General features: G+C 47.0%; 1 protein-coding gene across 4 annotated transcripts in view; it reads left to right on the top strand.

Moving 5' to 3' along the window:
• Positions 1-22,398, top strand: part of srgap2 (SLIT-ROBO Rho GTPase activating protein 2) — a 224,019-nt gene that overhangs the window by 149,172 nt on the left and 52,449 nt on the right. For all 4 annotated transcript variants that reach the window (XM_078546485.1, XM_078546488.1, XM_078546484.1 and 1 more), the window contains exons 3-4: positions 2,087-2,249; positions 13,916-13,978. In XM_078546485.1, the coding sequence (XP_078402611.1) occupies positions 2,087-2,249; positions 13,916-13,978 (226 nt within the window). The remainder of the gene's footprint in view (positions 1-2,086; positions 2,250-13,915; positions 13,979-22,398) is intronic.

The following is a 22,398-nucleotide window of genomic DNA, read 5'->3' as shown; positions in this document are numbered from 1 at the left end:
TTCAGTTTTGATTCCCTCCAGTCCTGAAGATGTTGATTCCAGGCTGCTGTCCAACTCCTTAGGCCTCGGCTGACAACCTGCTGGTACCTTGCCTATGAGGCCATTACGCAAGAACGAGCTTAGCCCAGGCTATATTGGTGGGGTACCTGCTCATGGTTTCCCAGCTGAACCTGATCTTATCCTGGCTTGTGTTTTCCAGGTTAGAGCCAGTGGGCAGTTTTCGAGAGTAACAGTCTATGCTCAGTTACTTTACCTCTTGCCAGCCCGGCAATGCTGAAGGCTCAGTGTAGCACCTACTGGCAGTGGGCCTTTATCTGTCTAGACCATAAGGACTGAAATTCCCTCCCAAACCCTCTGCACCAACCTACCTCTTTCTGCTCTTTTAAGATGCTCCTTCAAACCTACTTGTTTTTAGGATCTTGTTCTTTAAAATGGTGGTCATGCTGGTCTGCAATATCATTGCACATCAAAGTAATTTAGCACATGTGCAGCTCTTTGGGATGTTGCGGCGGGGAGTGGGGGGAGGGGTGTTACTGAGGGGAGTGGGGTGAGGGGTGTTACTGAGGGGAGTGGGGGGAGGGGTGTTAATGAGGAGAGTGGGGGGAGGGGTGTTGCTGAGGAGTGCGGTGGATGAGGGGATGGGGGACGGGTGTTGCTGAGGGAAGCCAGGGGAGGGGTGTTGCTGAGGGGTGTGGGGGGAGGGGTGTTGCTGAGGGGTGTGGGGGGAGGGGTGTTGCTGAGGGGTGTGGGGGGAGGGGTGTTGCTGAGGGGTGTGGGGGGAGGGGTGTTGTTGAGGGGAGTGGGGGGAGAGGTGTTGTTGAGGGGAATGGGGGCAGGGGTGTTGTTGAGGGGAGTGGGGGGAGGGGTGTTGCTGAGGGGTGTGGGGGAAGTGGGGGGGAGGGGTGTTGCTGAGGGGTGTGGGGGAAGTGGGGGGAGGGGTGTTGCTGATGGGTGTGGGGGCAGGGGTGTTGCTGAGGGGAGTGGGGGGAGGGGTGTTGCTGAGGGGTGTGGGGGGAGGGGTGTTGTTGAGGGGAGTGGGGGGAGGGGTGTTGCTGAGGGGTGTGGGGGAAGTGGGGGGGAGGGGTGTTGCTGAGGGGTGTGGGGGAAGTGGGGGGGAGGGGTGTTGTTGAGGGGAGTGGGGGGAGGGGTGTTGCTGAGGGAAGCCAGGGGAGGGGTGTTGCTGAAGGGGGTGGCAGATGAGGGGGTGGGGGACGGGTGTTGCTGAGGGGTGTGGGGGGAGGGGTGTGGGGGGAGGGGTGTTGCTGAGGAGTGCGGTGGATGAGGGGATGGGGGACGGGTGTTGCTGAGGGAAGCCAGGGGAGGGGTGTTGCTGAGGGGTGTGGGGGGAGGGGTGTTGCTGAGGGGTGTGGGGGGAGGGGTGTTGCTGAGGGGTGTGGGGGGAGGGGTGTTGCTGAGGGGTGTGGGGGGAGGGGTGTTGCTGAGGGGTGTGGGGGGAGAGGTGTTGCTGAGGGGTGTGGGGGGAGGGATGTTGCTGACAGAAGCCAGGGGAGGGGTGTTGCTGAGGGGTGTGGGGGGAGGGGTGTTGCTGAGGGGTGTGGGGGGAGGGGTGTTGCTGAGGGAAGCCAGGGAAGGGGTGTTGTTGAAGGGAGTGGGGGGAGGGGTGTTGCTGAGGGAAGCCAGGGGAGGGGTGTTGCTGAGGGGTGTGGGGGGAGGGGTGTTGCTGAGGGAAGCCAGGGGAGGGGTGTTGCTGAGGGGTGTGGGGGGAGGGGTGTTGCTGAGGGAAGCCAGGGGAGGGGTGTTGCTGAGGCAGTGAACAGATGAGAGGATGGGGGGGCGAGTGTTGCTGATGGGTGTGGGGGGAGGGGTGTTGTTGAGGGGAGTGGGGGGAGGGGTGTTGCTGAGGGGTGTGGGGGAAGTGGGGGGGAGGGGTGTTGCTGATGGGTGTGGGGGGAGGGGTGTTGTTGAGGGGAGTGGGGGGAGGGGTGTTGCTGAGGGGTGTGGGGGAAGTGGGGGGGAGGGGTGTTGCTGAGGGGTGTGGGGGGAGGGGTGTTGCTGAGGCAGTGAACAGATGAAAGCTATTTATCCTTTTCCTTTAATGTTTCCTCTGACACATTTTGTTTTGCAGAAAGGACCAGAACATCCTGTCTCCTGTGAACTGCTGGTATTTGCTGCTGAACCAGGTCAGGAGGGAGAGCAAGGACCACACCACGCTGAGTGATATCTATCTGAACAACATCATCCCACGTTTCACTCAAGTCAGTGATGACTCTGTCCGCCTCTTCAAGAAGGTGAGGAGCTTCCTTTTGACACTGATATTCCATGGAATGCAAGTGGTATCATTCAGTTTCTACCCCCCGTCCCCATCCCATCCCATTTTGGTGCAGTTCTTTATTCCAGGGCATTTCCACCATGTTTTGCCGCCCTGGGTAATGACACTTGCTGGGTTAGGCTTCCACAGGGGCTTATCTCTCGCCACCTCCTGCACCACTCCTTCCCTGCAGTCCTTTGCCCCAGTAGCAATTCTTCATGTCCAAGTCAAGAAGTGCCCACAAGCCATCTCATTAGAAAGTGAATCACAGTCAAACCAGTGTTAATGTTGTTTCTAAGCCGCATTATGTATTCTGGGTTGATAGGCCAGACATCCATTAGAGTGCGAAATCACCTGATTCCCAGAGAAAACATTACTTGATTGACAGATCTGGCTCTCTGATCTCTGCTGTCAATTGCACAGTCTTTATTAACACAAGGTTTAGAGGTTTCACATGCCTGCAGTTTCTGCTATTGAACCCTCAAATGGTCTGGATGATTGACACTTTTATTGACTGTAGTAAAATGATTTTTTTTAGCATAGAGGAAAGTTATGAATGAATGACTTTTTAAACCTTTTTTTAACACATCCTATTGTCACTTTAGGGTTCATTGACCCACTATACACTGTATGGAACCAATGGTCATGGATAGGGTTCATTGGTTCTATACAGTGTATAGTGGGTCAATGGGAATGGAGGTGCCACAACTTGGCAAGGGGGAATGAGGGTCATAGGGAGTGGGTGGGGGGCAGAGCTTGGCTTGGGGGAATGAGTGGCCATAGGGGTTGTTTGGGAGGGGCATAGCTTGGCATGAAATCATGAGGGACCATGCAGAATGGGTGGGGTGGCATTAGATGGCATGAATGAGGCATAAGGAGTGTATGGGGGTGGGGGTGTTGGTGAGAGGGGTGAGGGCTAAGAGGGCCTTTCTGTTTTTATTATAACTGGGGGGGGGGGTAAGTCCCACAACACCGAGGTGGGCCTTTTAAACCGCCTGTCTCAGCACCCAGCAGACCCTGTGGCTGCCTCTGAGCTTTTTCCTGGGTCCTCTGGCCTGACTCCAGCCCACCCCCCCACCCCACCTCCCACAACGAAAACCCAGTCCTTGCGGAACTTTCTTCCTAGGAAGTGGGCCAAGCCTGGAATTTTCCAGACCCCCATTACCCATCTCGAGGATGAAAATGTAGGCCTTAGTGTCTGAAATGGGACATTATCCCATCCCCTTGTTTTCACAATTGACCAGAACAGACTAGAAAATCTGCAGGGTCCTTTTCTTCCTGGCAGGCCGTACTAGCAGTGCATTATAGAAGAGTGGGAAACATCATCTTAACCCACTAAGGCCAAAAACCGAGGCGAGGGGGGTGGAGCAGAAAAGAACAGGTCAAAGGTGAAGTCGAAGTTGTAGCGAGAAGGAGTAAAAATGAAAAGAATTTTGAGTTAAAATGATTTCATACCATCTTTGTAGGATACATTGTTATTTTCAGAAGGTTAAAACTGAAGGAAGAAATGACCAACGAAGCTGAGCTGGGGAAAATTAATCCATTTTTAAAATATCCCTTGAAATCCAAAAATTAGCTTCCCTCCTGAAAGGGTTGAGAAAATTATTGAAGTGATTTAAGAAAATGAATCTTAAATTGATGACGTTTACCGGTGTTTAACGAGTTTGATGGTTTATCCAGTCTAATCCTCTTCAGAGGATTCTTAATCCACTGACTCTGTGGATCTCGAGGCTAAGAGAAGCTGAAGTTGGTTGTGTTACCATTCGGTCTGCAACAATGGACACATCATTCGAGAAATTCTTGCATTCACCTCCTCTCTGGTGCATCATCTGTTTCAAGGATTGAAGTTTCTGTTTAAATTAGATTATTGGTGGAATTTCTTTTCTTATTATTTATTCTTGGGATCTGAGTATCCCTGGCTAGGCTGGCATTTATTGCCCATCCCTAATTGCCCTTGAGACTCCATTATGCTGCCCGTAACAGTTTTTTTAATTCTATCACTCTGTTTCCTGCTGCTTGAGAGTGAGAGTATAAATGGGAGAGGGTGGATTAAGTGTGACTGAGTTTTCCAGCTGTGTTTAACAGATGTAGAGAATACACAGAGAGGCCTTTGCAATTTTTTCCCTTCCTCCTCTGGGTTAGGGTTCAAAGGTTCTGGCATCTCTCCACGCCCCCACCCAGTCAATTATTCTTCACGCGTAACCCTGAGCAGTAAGAATCTGCGAGTTCACATTCCAAATCAGATCCAGTCCTTCATCTGACCTCTGCTTCTCAGGAAGGGGTCACTGCAGAGTGATTGGGAATGGGAACTTGAGTTGATATTCTATTCCTCATTTCCCTAGACCAACAATACTGCAGCCAAAGGCAACTCCCTTCATCTGACCACCCCTAGTCTTAGTGAGATCAGATAACTGAGCGCAAGCCGTAGGTTGGATATTCTTCACTATGTATGGCTGAATGCCACACTGTAAAGTGCATGCATCCACTGAGCTATTGTGTGGGGCCCATGTCTTTTATTTGTGAGAGATGATTTGTCGGAGCTTTAGTATCCATCCACACAGAAACCAGCAGGGAAAGCAGCACATTATCAGCACGGCTTTTACATGTGGTCACTGGCGATGCCAGCAGATTCCTCTGAGTCACTACGCTGATGCTCCTTAGATTAAATGTTTGTGGTGGACACATGTTTCTGCTCCAGGGATTGGCCCTAAATTGGAAGTGACTTCATGGATCTGCTGATGGCAGGCGGGGACTGGTGGGGCTGTGCGCCTGGCAAAGCAGGACTGTAATCATCTGAAAGTGGTTTGAGGAGCGGAATTGTTGACCATGCTATGAATAAAAATGGGAACAAGCTCATCGTTTGATGGGCAATAGATTGGATCTGAATTGGAACTGTAAGAGGTTCCTTCACTGCACACCCTACATACAGCCCATTCATACCCGAAAACATCCAGGTGGAGGCCCTGCTTCACCTACGTAACTGAGGTAACCTTGTTCCCAGCAAGAGGTTATTTGCATTACTGTGACTAATCTGCCGTTGTAAGTCAGAGTCGAGAGCTGCTGCTGCTTCTTCAGTTTTCTGCCCTAAGGCAGGTCTGACCCACAGTGCCCTGGCCTTCACCATGGGCAGGGCAAGGAGGCAGGAGGTCCTGGATCCAGCCCAACCAGACCAGGGATCAAACCCCGTGCTGTTGGCTTTTTTTTTGTAAAAATATACTTTATTCATAAAATATCTTCAATCACATTCCAAACCATTTCAAAAACAACATTACAAGGGTACAATCCAGGTTAAACTTTTACAAAATGTATCACCAGGTGCATCAGTACAAACAATATTACAATCATTTACAGCCTTTCATTTTGATCTGTACAGCCCGAGGGGCTCTAAACAGTTCCCAGTCTCTCGGTGCGCTGTGGTAGAAAGGTCTTAGACAGCGACCCTTCCCTATTGCGCCTTTGCGGCAGCTGCCCCAAGCTTTAGTGCGTCCCTCAGCACGTAGTCCTGGACTTTGGATTGTGCCAGTCCGCAACAATCGGTCGGGGACAACTCTTTGTGCTGGAAGACCAACAAGTTTCGGGCAGACCAAAGCGCGTCTTTCACCGAGTTGATGATCCTCCAGCTGCAGTCGATGTTTGTCTCGGTGTGTGTCCCTGGGAACAGCCCGTAGAGCACAGAGTCCTGTGTCACAGAACTGCTCGGGATGAACCTCGACAGCAACCACTGCATCTCTCTCCAGACTTTCTTTGCAAAGGCACAATCCACAAGGAGGTGAACAACGGTCTCTTCCCCACCACAGCCACCTCGAGGGCAACGTGCAGAGGGGGTGAGCCTCCTGGCGTGTAGGAAGGATCTGACGGGGAGGGCCTTTCTCACCACCAGCCAAGCTACGTCTTGGTGCTTGTTGGAAAGTTCTGGCGATGAGGCATTCTGCCAAATGACTTTGACAGTCTGCTCGGGGAACCATCCCACAGGGTCCACCCTCTCCTTTTCCCTCAGGGCCTCTAGGACGTTACGTGCTGACCACTGCCTGATGGACTTGTGGTCAAAGGTGTTTTTCTGCATAAATTTTTCCACCAGGGACAGGTGGTACAGCACGGTCCAACTACTTGGAGCGTTCCGCGGCAGCGTGGCCAGACCCATCCTTCGCAACACCGGGGACAGGTAGAACCTCAGCACGTAGTGACACTTGGTGTTTGCGTACTGAGGGTCTACACACCGCTTGATGCAGCCACACACAAAGGTGGCCATCAGTATGAGGGCGATGTTGGGCACGTTTTTTCCCCCTTTATCTAGAGGCTTGTACATCGCGTCCCTGCGGACACGATCCATTTTCGACCTCCAGATAAAGCGGAAGATGGCTCGAGTGATCGCCATCGCGCAGGAGTCTGGAATGGGCCAGACCTGCGCCACGTACAGCAACAGCGAGAGTACCTCACACCTGATGACCAGGTTCTTACCCGCAATGGAGAGGGAGCGTCGCTCCCACATGCCCAGTTTCCTTTTCACCATAGCCACTCGCTCCTTCCAGTTTCTAACGCATGCCCCGGTCCCTCCGAACCATATCCCCAGCACCTTCAGGCCGTCAGCCCTGACAGTGAAGGGGACAAAGGATCGGTCAGCCCAGTTCCCAAAGAACATGGCCTCGCTCTTCCCACGATTTACCTTGGCTCCCGAGGCCAGTTCGAACTGGTCGCAGATGTGCATCAGTCTGCGCACCGACAGCGGATCCGAGCAGAAGACGGCGACGTCGTCCATGTACAGGGAGGCTTTTACCTGAGTGCCTCCACTGCCTGGGATCGTCACTCCTCTTATGCCCGGATCCTTCCTGATGGACTCGGCAAAGGGTTCTATGCAACACACGAAAAGGACAGGCGAGAGAGGACAGCCCTGCCTGACTCCAGATTTAATCGGAAAGCTATCTGTTTCCCACCCATTGATTGAGACTGCGCTACTGATGTTAGTGTAGAGCAGTTGGATCCAATTTCGAATTCCCTCCCCAAACCCCATTTTGGAGAGCACATCCCCCATGTAGGTGTGCGATATTCTGTCAAAGGCCTTCTCCTGATCCAAGCTGATGAGGCAGGTATCCACACCCCTGTCCTGTACATAGGCAATCGTATCCCTGAGCAGCGCCAGGCTGTCAGAGATCTTCCTGCCTGGCACAGAGCAGGTCTGGTCAGGGTGAATCACCAATTCCAGAGCGGATTTGACCCGATTGGCGATGACCTTGGACAGAATCTTATAGTCCACATTCAACAGTGAAATGGGTCGCCAATTTCTCAAACCCCGTGCTGTTGGCACCAATCTGATCCACACTGGCCGTCCAGCCAACAGAACCAACCAGCCCCAGGGAGTCAGAGTTGCTGTGGCAACATACACTTTTACATGCATGTTGTAGCCTGGGGCTGTTAATGGTGATGGGAGTGGCTTCAATTTTTTATCCACCACGTGACTGACCGGGAATCTTTCCAACTCTTACTGTCTGTCATTGGCTTATGCTGGAAGGATTTACAGGTTGATACTCAACCTGTTTGGCCATATTGTGAACTCACCTTCCTTTGCCATCAAGTCCAGGAGTGGGACTTCTGGCTCGGAGGCAGGGACACCACCCACTGCAGCACAAGACCTTCTAATAGAGAGCTGCCAAAGCTCAAATAGGCTGAAGTTTTCTCTCTCAAATTCTTCAGTCCCAGCAAGAGAAGGCAATCCTGTCAGCCATTGATCACCCTACTCCAGCAGAAGACTTTGGCGTTTAAAAGGCCTGAAAGACTTTCAACTGTTGTGAGTTCCTTTGGCATCTGGGGGTGGGCGGAATATCTAGCTCAGCCAGAATTAAAAACCTGGCCTGTAATTCACTGACTTCATCCTAATGATGTAAATGTCCAGGAGCTACAGGACTAAATATTCGTCATTCGAAATGGGCTGGTTGGAGTTCGGGGTTGCAATGGGGAAGGGGTGGGGGAGATGGTGGTGTATGTATAATGTAATTTGACTAGTAATCCAGAGACCCAGGCTAATGCTCTGGGGACATGGGTTCAAATCCCACTATGGCAGCTGATGGAATTTAAATTCAATTAATAAATCTGGAATTAAAAGTTAGCCTCGGTAATAGTGACCATGACAACTATATTTTTGTAAAAACCCATCTGGTCCTTTAGGGAAGAAAATCTGCCATCCTTACCTGGTCTGACCTACATTTGACTCCAGATCTATAGCAATGTGGTTGACTCTTAACTGCCCTCTGAAATGGCCTAGCAAGCCACTCAGTTCAAGAGCAATTAAGGATGGGCAACAAATCACAGAACCTTTATAGTGCAGAAGGAGGCCATTCAGCCTATCGAGTCTGCACTGGCTCGCTAAAAGAGCAATCTACCGAATCCCACTCCCCTTGCCTTATCCCAGTAACCTTGCACGTTCTCTCTTTTTGGATAGCAATCTAATTCCCTTTTGAATACCTCGATCGAACCTGCCTCCACCACCCTTTCAGGAAATTCGTTCCAGACTCCAACCACCCTCTGGGTGAAAATATTTTTCCTCACATCGCTTCTTCTCCTTTTGCCCATTATTTTGAATCTGTGCCCTCTAGTTCCTGATGTACTCTTGAGCAGAACAGTTTCTCACTATTTACCCTATCCATACCCCTCAGGTTCTTGAATGCCTCTGTCAAGTCTCCTCTCAGCTGCCTTTTCTCCAAGGAAACCAGACCCAACCTCTCCAATCTATTCTCATAGCTACGGTTCTTCATCACGGGAATCATTCTTGTGAATCTCCTCTGTACTCTGTCCAATGCCTTCACATCCTTCTTGAAGTATGGTGCCCAGTACTGGATGCAGTACTCCAGATAAGGCCTAACTAGTGTTGTTGTACAAGTTTAACATGACCTCCTTGCTCTTGTACTCAATGCCCCTATTAATAAAACCTAGGATACCATATGCTTTGTTAACTGCTCTCTCAACATGCCCTGCCATCTTCAATGACTCATATAATTATACACCGAGGTCCCTCTGTCCCTGCACCTCCTTTAGAGTTTCTAACTTTATTTGATACTATGTCTCCACATTCTCCCTGCTAAAATGAATCACCTCACACTTCTCTGCATTGAACCTCATCTGCCATTTGTCTGCCCAATCCACCAACATGTCTATGTCCTTTTGAAGTTCAAGACTATCCTCATCACAGTTGACAATGCTTCCAATCTCTGTAACATGCGCAAATTTTGAAATCAAGCCCTGAATATCACAATCTAGGTCATTAATATATATTAGGAAGTGCAAGGGCCCCAACACTGACTCCTAGTGAACTCCACTATAAACCTTCCTCAAATCTGAAAAGCAACCATTTATCACTATTTTCTTTCCTATCACTCAGCCAATTTCTTATCCAAGTGCTTACTTTCCCTTTTATTCTATGAGCTAGAATTTTGCTCACAAGTCTGTTGTGTGGCACTGTATCAAATGCCTTTTGAAAATCCATATACACCACATCAACAGCATTGCCCTTATCAACCTTCTCTGTTACCTCCTCAAAAAAAAATGCTGGTTTTCCCAGCAACACCCACATCCCATGAAAGAATTTTAAAAATGTGGCTACTCCTACAAGCAGTATGAAACACTAATATTTTTCACACAGGCAGTCCTTCCTCTAGGCAAGTACAGCAGAGAGAATGATGACCATTGAGGGCATCTGAAATGTTAATGCTTCATTCTGCCTTTAGGAGTTGTCATTTCCCATTACAGCTTTGAACCCCTACTCATCCATGTCAGTTCCTGCATGTTGCAGGATCCCTGTCGGCTAAACTGACTCCCATTGCATAGAATCCAAGTGAGGGAAACTTCTCCTTCACTGCCGTTCTTCTTTATAACTGTGTTTAATACTCAAACACAACATTCTGATTGTAATCTAACATTTCCTTTGTGAACTTGTCACCTGGTTTACCCCAGGACAAACTTAGAAAATGCAAGTCACATTCATCTAAAAGCGGAGTGGGGCAGAAATCAATAGCTCAATAGGAAGGATTGTATGGTGGGTTAGAGACAACCACAAAATGCAGCATTCTTATCGGTTTAGGATCACGGTAAACCCCTCATGGGAAATGAAAGTGCTGGCTCAGAGTGAGAGGCTCTGCTATTGAATGTCCTCCATGGTATTACACATTATAGTAACGAGCATAGACTGATTTACTTCCACCAGAACTAGTGTCCAGCAATGGGAATTCAACATCCATTTAACTTTTCCTGAGTGAAACAGATTCTACAAATGAAAGAAAAGAAAGGCTTCATTTATATAGAGCTTTTCACGACCACTGGATGCCTCAACGCACTTTGCAGCTAATGAAGTTCCTTTGAGTGTAGTCATTGTCGTAACTTAGAAAACATGGCCACCAATTTGTGCGCAGCAAGCTCCTACAAACAGCAGTGTGATAATGACTGGATAATTTGTTTTAGTGATATTAATTGGATAAAAATTGGCCAGGGCACCGGGAATAACTCCGCTGCTCTCAGAAAGTGTCGTAGGATCTTTTATATCCTCGAGAACAGGCGGATGGGGCTTTGGCTTAATGTCTCGTCTGAAATGTGGCGGCTCCCTCAGTACTGCATTGGGTGTGCCAGCCTGGATTTTTTGTACTCGGGCGCTTAGAGTGGGACTTGAATCCGGAGCCCTGTGACATCGAAAAGTAAAGATAAAAGAAGGAGCTTGTAGTTCTGTGAAGAATGAGTCTCTGATGTAATGTAGGAAATGTGGCAGCCAATTTTCACACAGCAAACTCTCTCAAAACACAACGTGGCAATGACCAGATAATCTGTTCTTCGTGATGTTGGTTGATTTGAATGGTAGCCAGTCTGTGCTGAGGTACTTGACATCAGCCCTGGTGACAGGAAGGATGCAAGGATGAACTTCAGTGTTACTGGGAGGAGGAGGAGAGGGAAGATTCAGTGGCCCCTCAAGAATACCGCGCAGCATAATTCCGAAGTAGTTGATTTTTTTTTTGAAAAAGCAAGAACATAATCGTCAGCAAACCATCAGCAATCGCCTTCATCCTTCACCTGGTTTTTCAGACAGTTGAAAAATCTGCTTGAAATGTGTAATTTAGCCTCTGCCCACTTGCCCAACCCCAAGTCAGTGACTCTGCAGTCAATACTCACTAAGAAAACAAATAAATTGTAATGTTGACCAAGTTTTGACCTTGGCAAATAGTCCTCCTTATCAGTTGATAATTTGTGTTCTGCAGATAATCTGTGACTCTGCACTAGGTACCCCCTCCCACAGGCAGCTCGATAGCTGCCACCTGCCAGGCTATACACTGGTGTATGAAATAAATGGAGGCTACATACTGGGAAGCAATAATTTCCAGAAAGTAAATCTCAAGTCCACATATTACCCTGGGAGCTTCAAATCATGAGCATTGAGACCTGAGGCTTTGATTTGTTAAACAACCCTTCACCTCTTTTTAAAAAAAAAAAATCTTGTATTTAGAAGTCCTTATGCTGTTGAAATATCTTAATTAATTACATTGAAGCCATTTTGTGCACAGGATGATCCACAAACAGCGACCTTTTGGTAACCAGAAAATCCGATTTTAGGTGTTGGGGTGGAGCGTTTACAAACTGCATTAGTAATGAAGCAAATTGTATCACAGTATACGACACTGAAAGGAGTCTGCTTCATTTGACCGGAGGCCCCATGTCTGCATGGGCCAGTAGCTGAGCCTGTGGGCCTGTGCGGTAAACCGCCCCTCACCCTTGTCCCACTCAAAGCTGCAGTGATTTTTCTGCGAGACAGTAATTTTGTGCAAACTGGGTGCATCGGTTATTCACAAAAACATTGCAGGCAGAAAGGAGAAGTTACTCAGGCTTCCAGTCGTAAAAGGGGAAGTTGAGAACAAGGAATTGCTGATTCCGGGTATCAGGCCGAGCTCCCGGCTCCTGTTGTTGTTTTGCGCAAACGTAGTCCTTGTTTTTCTTAGGAAACTTTCTCCGTTTTAAAACCTGGCAATGTTGGGATAGGTGAAACACAGAGGCCTGTGTGAACATAGAGCTGTGGGCCGTTGGGACTGGGTTGTGCAATGGGTCATTGCACTGTCCTTTCACCTCTGGTTTGAACCCTACCCAGACTGATGGCGTTGGAAGTCTTTGTTTGCTGGAAGCTTCTACGTAATGGGTTTGGGGCAGTTTTGCCCTTGTCCTCTGGGGAAGAACTGCTGATCATTCGGCGCTCCCACTGAGAGAGAGAGAGAGAGAGAGAGAGCACAAGGAAGCTGTGGTTCACATTAGAGCAGGGGTGCATATGACTGCTTTTGGGGCAAGGTTGAGGGAACTGTACTCTGCATTTTCTTTTGCTGTACTTCACCAGGTACGGGAGGGCTGAAATAATGTGATTGCACTCTCCAGCACGAATATACCCCACCTCAAGCACAAAATGTGGTGCAAAACTTCATATAAAATAGTGTCACTTGAGCAGAATTGTGGTCTCGTGCACAACACCCTGCTGCACATGACACATTTCGAATTCTCCTTCAGTCTTGCATAGGCCCCCCTCCCACGTGCAGCATCTCGCATACGTGTGCTCTCTCCTGTTGCTGGGTACAGATAGGGAATGCTGAAATTATTGTACCAGTGCCTAATTCATCCTCCAACATCCTAGAATCCTCCTCCCCCTGTTCACCTGCACTAATTTAGTGCACAATTTATCTGCTCTGAGGAAATCAGTGTGAAGAGCAAGTGGCATTTCCATCATTATTTTAAACACTAAACCACAATTTGTGACATCCTTCAGCATAAGGAAACAGGGCTCAGTGGTTGGTTTCTGTTTTACTATTAAGTAACAACACATTTTGGAGAGATTGGTTTGGCCTTAGTCCTTAATCCTCTAATTTTAGATACATTTTTAAACCTGTTTCTCTCTCTCGCTCTTTCTCTCTGTCTGATCTCTCCCTCTCGCTATATGTTTCACTGTCTCACTCACATAAATGAAGTCAGACTCTCTTGTACCCTGCACTTACCCTATAAATCCTAAATATATATATATATGTTATTAATTGTGCTTCATTCTCCACAGAACAGCCCGACCTGCTGTGTGTTTACAGCATTCTCTATGTTTTATTTTAGATTTCCATCTGCAGTATTTTGTTCTTTATTTTGATGTCTGAATCCAGATCCACTCCACTTTGGAGATTCCATGCAGTTTGGCCCAATCCCAGATTTATGCTGTAACATTTTAGAATTGGTGTGATGTGACAGTGTGCATGGGGTGTACGCTGAGACTCCCCAAACTAGGCACAAGCTTATGACCAGTAGAGGGAGGTGAGTTTTATCCCATTCACCTGAGCTGAATTCAAACCAGGTCCCCCAGTTCCTAGAGCAGGACACGGCATTGTGAAATCCCCGGAAATCAGCTTGGGGTTTATTAGTCTTTTCAGTGGGTAGAAACTTAAAAGAGTGCCCTGGTTGAGTTACTGCTTATGAGATGACATCAGCGCCAGACCTCGCTTATAGATATTTCTGCACAGCAGAGGCCATTTGACCTTGCACAACATTGTCAGTGTTGGCTTCCTGTGGGGGCTAGCTTTTGGTGACAGTGGCTTAACATTTACAGGAAGAGCGGGCAGTCTGTACTTTGCTTTAACCCAGCTTTCTTCCTGATTACAGAGCAAGGAGGTTGGTGGGCAGCTGCACGAAGATCTGATGAAGGTTTTGAACGAGTTGTACACGGTGAGTGTGATTTATCTCTTTGCGCCTATTCAGTGACACCAAAGCATCACTGCTTCTGCTCCCATCGTAACTCCGTGGCTAACTGTGTCATTCAGTGCCTACCAAAGCCCCCAAGTTCAGTCCTCATTTGCTGAGTTCACTAACCACAATGCTAATCGAGGTACGGGAACCAAGGAACAGGAGGAGGCCATTCATCCCCTCGAGCCTGTTTTACCGTTCAGCTATATCTTGGCTAACTTGTATCTTAACTCCATTTATCCGCCTTGGTTCATAACCCTTACTACCCTTAACCCAACAAAAATCTATCAACCTCAGTTTCGATTGACCCCCAGCCAGATTTTTGGGGGAGAGAGTTCCAGATTTCCACTCCCCCTCGTGAGAAGAAGTGCTTCCTGACATCACCTCTGAATGGCCTGGCTCCAATTTTAGGGATATAATTGACCTAATTTCCTCAGGCCTCAGCAGGATGATCCGCCAGGCTCACTGCTGCTGCCCGCTTGCAGGTGGCTCTTCCTGAAAGGTACGCACTTGTGGACATTCAGTTAAGGGCCGACTGGGTTCAGCTGTATTCCTCCTTGCATGTTTCAATCGCCTGAATTCAGGAAAATGGGATATAATCACGTGCACTCCTTTGTGAGTTAATGCAAAATCTGCCTTACTGGGAAATGTGTTGGGAGTCTGTTTATATTGTACTGACGGGTCTGAGAGCAACAGCCGGAGTCCAGGTTCCGGTCTGGTTCCACGTTGTAGCACCTCTCTGGCTGGAATTTGAACCACTGATTCAAGAAAGAGTTCCTCAGACCCGTGTGCCCAGGGGAAGCACGGTATCCCAACAGAGCTTTAAATATTCAAAGAACATGGAGAGGAAAATCCTCTACCTGCCCCAAACATTTAACTTGTCAGGTGGGTTCTTCAAAAGTGCCTGGAATGTTCCAGTTAAACCCCCTGGTATTTGGCACTAACCAACATGCTGAGAGGAACCTTTGCAAGCAACCTGACTTTGCTTCACTTTGGCTGAGCCTTAACTCCGGATTCACATTGCAAGCTTGGAATGGATATAAAGTAGAGATAGCTGCACTGCCAATATAAATACATGGCAGACATTCAACATGATGTATTGAGACTGATGGAAAAGTTTTTTTAAAAAAACAGATATACATTTCCTGTTGGTCAGGAGCTGTCCACATTTTGCACCATCATTCCCTGATCTTTATGCAATGCATAGCTGCAAATCCTCAATCCCATTCACACAAAGTATTAACTAAGATGGCATTCGCAAAATCCTGGTTGAGAAATCAACCGATCAACTGCGTTATTTTGGAATTATTGATTTGAAATTCCGAGTGCAACAGGATGAAGAGCTGTAATTTTCTCCCATTTATAAATCCCCCGTACGTGACCTGGAAGGGGCTTCGCGTCACCTGAAAATGAAGGTTCTCCCGTTCCCCACCTTGGGAAATTTTCATTCTTAAGGAGCGCTGAGGCACGGCACTTAAACAGGAAAGAGGGTCAGACATTTTGAGAACCCCAGCTTCAGCAGTTGTTTCAGAAGTGGTTTGGACTGAGGCCTAGGAATCAGTTTCTAATCCTGCCGTAACCAGGTAGTGGTGTACAGGAAGGGGCTGGAAGGGGGGAGTCCTTGTGCTTTGCTAACCTCAAGACTGCTTGGTCTTGCATGTTATTACAATAAAAGCAGATGTGAGGTGACAAACAGGATCCAGTTCCAGATGTTTTCACAGAATCCATCAAGGCTTTATATCCTTCAAAGCTAAAAGTGTTGTGCAGTGTCTAAGCCTTTCAAAAGAAAGGCAGACGGGATGTGTTTGAAGTTTGAAGGAAAAGGTTGTAATGTTGAGGCTTAACTCTTTAATGATGTGTTTTGCGGCAGCTGAAAGGGGTTTGGTGATGAGATACACAAGAGTCCACATCACCCTCAAGGCGATGACTTTGAGGTTGCTTTCCATGGCCATGTAATTAATGACTGCTGTGAAAAGATGATTCCGGACTTGACATGAAGGCAGAAGAACAGTGGATCCAGTTTAATGCTGTGCAGTGTCTGTTAGAGTCATGTTGATGTGATAACTCCTAGCATCACAGGCCTTTGGTAATGCAACCCTCCAGTGGACCATTGAGGGCAGGGCTTTAACACAAACAGGCCATTTGGTCCAATCAGTCCACCTGGATATTAATTCTCCATTGTTGAAGTTGTCTTAACCCCTTGTGCCTCCTTCATTTATTCTTCCTTCCTTCGAAGCCTGTCAAACCCATTTTTAAAGGTTTTGTTAGAATCACTAACTCCGGCTGTGCTTTTCACAAATTTTTCTCTGTCCTAAATCTTGTATTTAATTTCATAGCCAAATTCTCTTGTTCTAGATCCTCAGTCACTACATCAGTCTGTTTCTATCAATTCTGTTATAATTTTAAACACCTCTCTCAGGCTGCCCCTTAATCTGCTCTCTTCTAATAAAAACAGCCCTAATTCAGTCCCAATAACACCAGACTTTGCTCCCCACTCCCTTCCCTTAACCTTCAGCAGTTGTTTGCCCAATCACTCCACAGCTGCCCTCTCAGATTCTTTATTTCCTTCCCTCCACGGTGCCTCCCCTCAAAGCCCCCCATCTTAGATTGTGTCTCGGCTCTCCATCCCGCCCTCTCCAATCCCTCTCCTTTCCCCAATCCATCTTTTCAATCCTCTTTCCCTTTGCCTATCCTACTCTGTCCAGTCCCCTTCCCCCTAACCCCATACTTTGGCAATCACTGTATCTCTGTTCTCCTTATTGTAACTTGTTCTGAGACGTCATTGTGCATGTGAAAGGCAAGTCATTGTAGAGCATGTTGGAGGTTTTATGAGGAGAAAGGTGCTCGCCTGTCCGGGCTTCCCAAACAAAGTGTTTGCTGAGGGTTCTTTCCATGATGACCTTTAGGTTGTCAGAAGCTCGAGGGAGGGGAATTGATGCACTCTCATGTTTGTGCAATTCGTGCCGTTGTTATAGTCCACCCATTGCTGGCTGAAGGTGGTCAAAACAAAATCTACATTAAGATCGTGATGTTATTTAGACCACTGAGGTTTCACCAGAGAAAGGCCAAATACAGAATCACCTTTCCCTGTATGGATTGGCATCTCCAGAGCTCCCTGGGTAGCAGTCTAGTTCTCTGAATAGGTTTTTTGGTTTGACTAGGTAAGGACAATTGAGTGCACAGAATACAGGCTGGTCAATGAATAATTGAGATGTGAGGATGGCTGAAATTCCTGAAGTTTTGCTCAGTTAACTTTGGGAATCAAAGCATTTCTCGAGAGCTTTTGATCAGGGGCTTAACTGAATGAATAGAGCCTATGAAGGGAGAGTGTACATGGGCAGTGGAAGGAGAAGTGGAAGGGTCAAAAGCCTATTGAATGATAGGATGAAGAGTTGTAACCAGTAAGATTTAACTTTCACCTGGGCTTTTCGGAAAATGCCACGTATAAGTATGTTTCTGTTATTACATCCTTTTCCTGAAGCCTTCAAACACATTCCTCCTGTCTCTCTTTGAAAGACCTAGACACTGCACAGCAGTGATAGCTTCTGAGGATTTAAAGCCTGAATGCATCTTCTAATAACATCTGGCATGGCCTTGTGTGTGTGCTCCCCCGCATCAGCCTCTATTGTAATGGCTCTGCAATAAGGTAGCCAGATTTCATAGCACAAATGTGTGATTATGTAAACCAGTGACTAGACTGCCCCTTGATCTTGGTCTCACTGGGGCTAATCTAAAAAGGGAACTAAATAACTGCTGAGATCATAATTCTTTTTCTATAAGTCTGAAATCACGGTCCGAGTGTCCCGCGCTGTGCTATTTTGAGTGCAGTTCCACCTTGTTTGTGATGTTTTAATTATTTTTTTTTATGGTTGACTCTTGGGAACGAGAATAACTGGAAAATTCAGCCGCCCTCTCTTAACAAAAGAAAGGGGCCTCTGGACCACAACAAGTAGCATTGGCACAGATTAAAACATTCTATTTTTCTCATGTTGTGCTTTGGTTTGTCTTCATTTCCCCTTTCATTCCTCTCGCCCTGAATCAGTGAACCTATGCCATGTATATAATGGAATGTTTGAAGCTGGCAGCGCTGGGCAGACACATTCACTTGTTCAGTAGGTGGTGGGCACTGCCGTCGTGCCCCTGAATTGCTGAAAACCTGCCGTGGGGGTGGGTGGGGGGGCAGCAGCAGTCCCCCTGACTCTGTGACCTTAAACTTGGCGCTGCAGTGTTCTATGACAGACTCAATCGCAGCACAAGCATCGGGAACATAGCCCTGCCGATTTCTGGGTCAGTGTGCCTGAATTCAGAGTATTCTGAGGTCAGAGTCTTCACTACTCCCAGTAATCTCTAAATCCAGACAGTTACAAGCTGCACTTTTTGTACTTTAGATTATACCTCCTTCAGTAACAGCATGGAACATAGGAACAGGAGGAGGCCATTCAGCCTCTCAAGCCTGTTCTGCCATTCAATGAGATCATGGCTGATTTGTGACCCAACTTCATATACCCACCTTTGGCCCATATCGTTTAATACCTTTGGACAACAAAAACTGGCCAGTCTTAGATTTAAAATTAACAATTGATCCAGCCTCAATTGCCATTTGTGGGAGAGAGTGCCAAACCTCTCCCACCCTTTGTGTGTAGAAGTATTCCCTAATTTCACTCCTGAACGGTCTGGCTCTCATTTTTAGACTATACCCCCTAGTCCTAGATTCCATTGGAAATATTTTATCTCTTGATCCTATGTGTTCCCCCATAGTATCTTCAAAACTCTGATCTGGTACATCCGTCAAGTCTGTCCCACTGCTGTCTCAGTTTAACTCCTTGCTTTTATGTGTCGAACAGCTTAGATTCAGGCAATTACAAAAAAATCTTTGGTTCTGTTTGTGCTGAGGATCAATACATTGACGCACTGAAGATTGATTGAGGGGATGGGAGGCACAGGTTATAGGCTCCCCATTGAGGTTATAGAATTTATTCCATGAGTCATAATCTTGAAGGGTCACTGGTTGTTGAGTTCTGTCTGTCAAACGGAATTGAATATATGAATGCCACATTCCCCACAGCCTGTGCGTGTTACTGAGAGAGTACAGTTTACCTGGGAACATTAGATTGGGTTTGGAGCTTCTACATTCCAATAAATGTGTAACTCACACTCTGGCTTTGAGTGACTCCATGAACTCCTTCACCTTGTCTAAGGAGATTTTCCCAGTTGATAGCTGGACAGGTACGAGTGGAGAGGAGATACTGGAAAGGAATAATGGTGTTGCATGTTTAAAAGGTCAATGTGGAAATAATCCCAGAAGTTTTAAGGTTTGTTTGTTGAGTTGCCGTGACTGTTCCCCATGTCAGTTGCTGTTGCTCCTAGTGCAGAACACCAGCAAGACCACAACAACAACAACAAAGGACATCAAAAATAAGCAAAAAGGAGCTTGTATTTGCATGGCACCTTTCATTTCCTCAAGATTCCCCAAAGCCCTTCACAACTGAAGATTAGTTTTGAAGTGCAGTCACTGTTGTTAGGGAGATAAACATGGCAGCTGATATTACACAGCAAGATCCCCAAATGGATGTGAGATAAATGACCAGTACCATGATGTTGATTAGGGGGTGGAATGTTGTAAATTTGTTTATCATGGTGTTGATTAGGGGAGGAATGTTGGCCAAGAGAATTCTTTGGTTAGTCAACAGCAAAAAGTAAAGTGGTGCTTTTACATAGCGCCTCAGGGTGTTCCCAAAATGCTTCACAGACAGTGAAGTATCTCTGAGGGGTGGAGACTGTTGTAATGTAGGAAACTGAGAGACTGAATCAGGCAGACAATACCTTGTTTTAACATCTCATCTGAAAGACAGCACCTTTGACAGTGCAGCACTCCATTAATATTGGATGAAGTGTTAGCCTGGGTCATGTGCTCAGGTTTCTGGAGTGGGGTTTGAACCCATGAACTCCTGATTCAAAAACCAGTGTTATCCACTTAAACCAAGCTGACCCTTGTAAGTGGATGAGATGAATTGGGAAGAGGTAGTTAGATGGGTTCGAGCTTGGAGCTTAAAACCTGTAGCTTTTAAGTGGAAAGGACACTGGAAGGAAGTAAAGAGTTTCAGCTTTGAGCTTCTGGAGAAGGGTGATTCAGAAGGGGAGCCAAATCTTCAGCTAGTTTGTGGGTAAACCCACTGCTGATCTGTCATTGAGGCATGTAGACCAGGAGAACCTTGGGTCTGGCTGACTTAACCAGATGGGACTTCAGAATCTGGCCAGGACTTCCTCTCCTGATTGTTGTCCAGTGACCTCCTGGTGGAAAGTGTGTGTTCATGGTCTTAGTTGTGATGACCTGCAGTTTGATAGTCCTGTGCTGTCCAGCTGCCTACATGGGGAATTCCCTCTGGTTGAAGCACCAATGGATGTTTGAAGATCTGTGGAGCTGAAGTGGAGCAAGAGGATCAGTGAGCACTTAGGGAGAAAACTGTCATGAACTGGTGGTGGCTGTAGTTTTACTTCAGTTTCCCTTTCAGAGTTATTACAAATTATTAATGATACTATCTAGTCGGTGATCTCTTGAAAATGGAAATTAAACTGCTCTAATTTTGTGCACTGTTACAAATTTTCCATCTAATTAACGAGATATTCCGCCAAGACGCAGTTACTCAATCTCCTAAATTGTTCTGGTTTCTCTGTGCAGAGATTTAATTTAAAGTTTGTCCCAATGCAATTTCACAAAAATGAAACAATTTCCATGACCTTTTTTCACCATGACTGAGATTCCAGCTCAATATCCTTAAAACTGCTCAACATTTGGGAGTTTAATTCCCTTAGTTGTGATATATTTAGTGCAGAGCCAGTGTTGAATTCCTGACTCTGTCTATCGTAATACAGTCATTAGCCTATTTACGTGAAATGATTTCTAACGACGTGTTGAAACAGGTCAACCAGTCCACTCACAGGATTGTTTTGAGGAAAGTTTAATAGAGTTTGATGCACAGTATTCCTATCCCCATGTTATTCAAATGTTCCTCAAACTGACTACCCTGCCCTGTCCTGTCTGCTTGGCTTGTTGTAGACTGCATCATTTGACAATGTTATTTGGTGGGGGGGGGATATAATCACTGAACAACAGAGATACGGTATGATGGGATGTCAAAATTGGTACCTTGCCTGTTGTCCTCATTGCAGAATGAAACAGAGAATACATTTAGAAGTTTACTTTTCTTTTGCACCTTGAGGCCTGCTCTCCCCATTTTGTCCAAGAACTGCTGCCAGGCCTCAACCAGCGTTGGCAGTGTGACTGGTGCTGGGAAGCATCTGTTTTAGTGTCCCCCAGCAGGATGGACGGTGGACCCGGATTCTGACCTGTCCCTCAGCTACAGGGCTGGGACTGCCTCCCCCTCGTACTGCTGAGAGAGCAGAGACTGCAGGATTGCTCATCAGCAGAAACTACAGCTGCAGTTCCATGGCACCAGGCACTGGTCTGTGGACGAAAGTCTCCCTGGAAACATGCCAAAAGCAGACATTAAAATAACTCCATCGTTGTCAGCACTTGCACCAACAGCAACGTTATGCAACACTGGGATCTGTTGTTAATAGCTTTTTACGTTGTAGTCAAGTAAGATGCCTCACTGAGCAGATGTTCTTTATAGTCAGAATTTCTTTCGCAAACTCTTGTCAGTATTAAGCACACATGGTAAGCACATGTAATCACACACTTAAGAGGTGTTCAGGACGATTAAAGGATTTGATCGAGTAGGTAGAGAGAAACTATTTCCTCTGCTGAGGGAGGCCAGAATAAGGGGGAGTCTCCTTAAAATTGGAACCAGGCTGTTCCGGGGTGCTGTTAGGGAGCACTTATTCACACCGAGGGGAGTGGAAATCTGGAACTCTCTACCCAAAGACAGATGTGGATGCTAGGGGTCAATGAAAAATTTTAAAACTGAGATCGATAGATCCTTGTTGGGTAGGAGGTTTAAGGGTATAGGAGCTAGGATTAAAGGTGAGTGGAGTTCAGGTACAGAATCACACAGTGCAGAAGAGGCCCTTCGGCCCATCGAGTCTGCACTGACACGTGAGAAACACCTGGTCTACCTACCTAATCCCATTTACCAGCACTTGGCCCATAGCCTTGAATGTTATGACGTGCCAAGTGCTCATCTAGGTACTTTTTAAAGGATGTAAGGCAACCCGCCTCCACCACTCTCCCAGGCAGCGCATTCCAGACTGTCACCACCCTCTGGGAAAAAAGGTTTTTCCTCACATCCCCCCCCCTAAACTTCCTGCCCCTCACCTTGAACTTGTATCCCCTCGTGACCGACCCTTCAATTAAGGGGAACAGCTGCTCCCTATCCATAAAAGCAAAAAACTGCGGATGCTGGAAATTCGAAACAAAAACAAAAATACCTGGAAAAACTCAG

Source organism: Cetorhinus maximus, chromosome 8 (genome assembly GCF_964194155.1).
Source record: "Cetorhinus maximus chromosome 8, sCetMax3.hap1.1, whole genome shotgun sequence".
In the NCBI taxonomy this organism is placed as follows: domain Eukaryota; kingdom Metazoa; phylum Chordata; class Chondrichthyes; order Lamniformes; family Cetorhinidae; genus Cetorhinus; species Cetorhinus maximus.
This window is presented reverse-complemented; position numbering and strand designations above follow the sequence as displayed.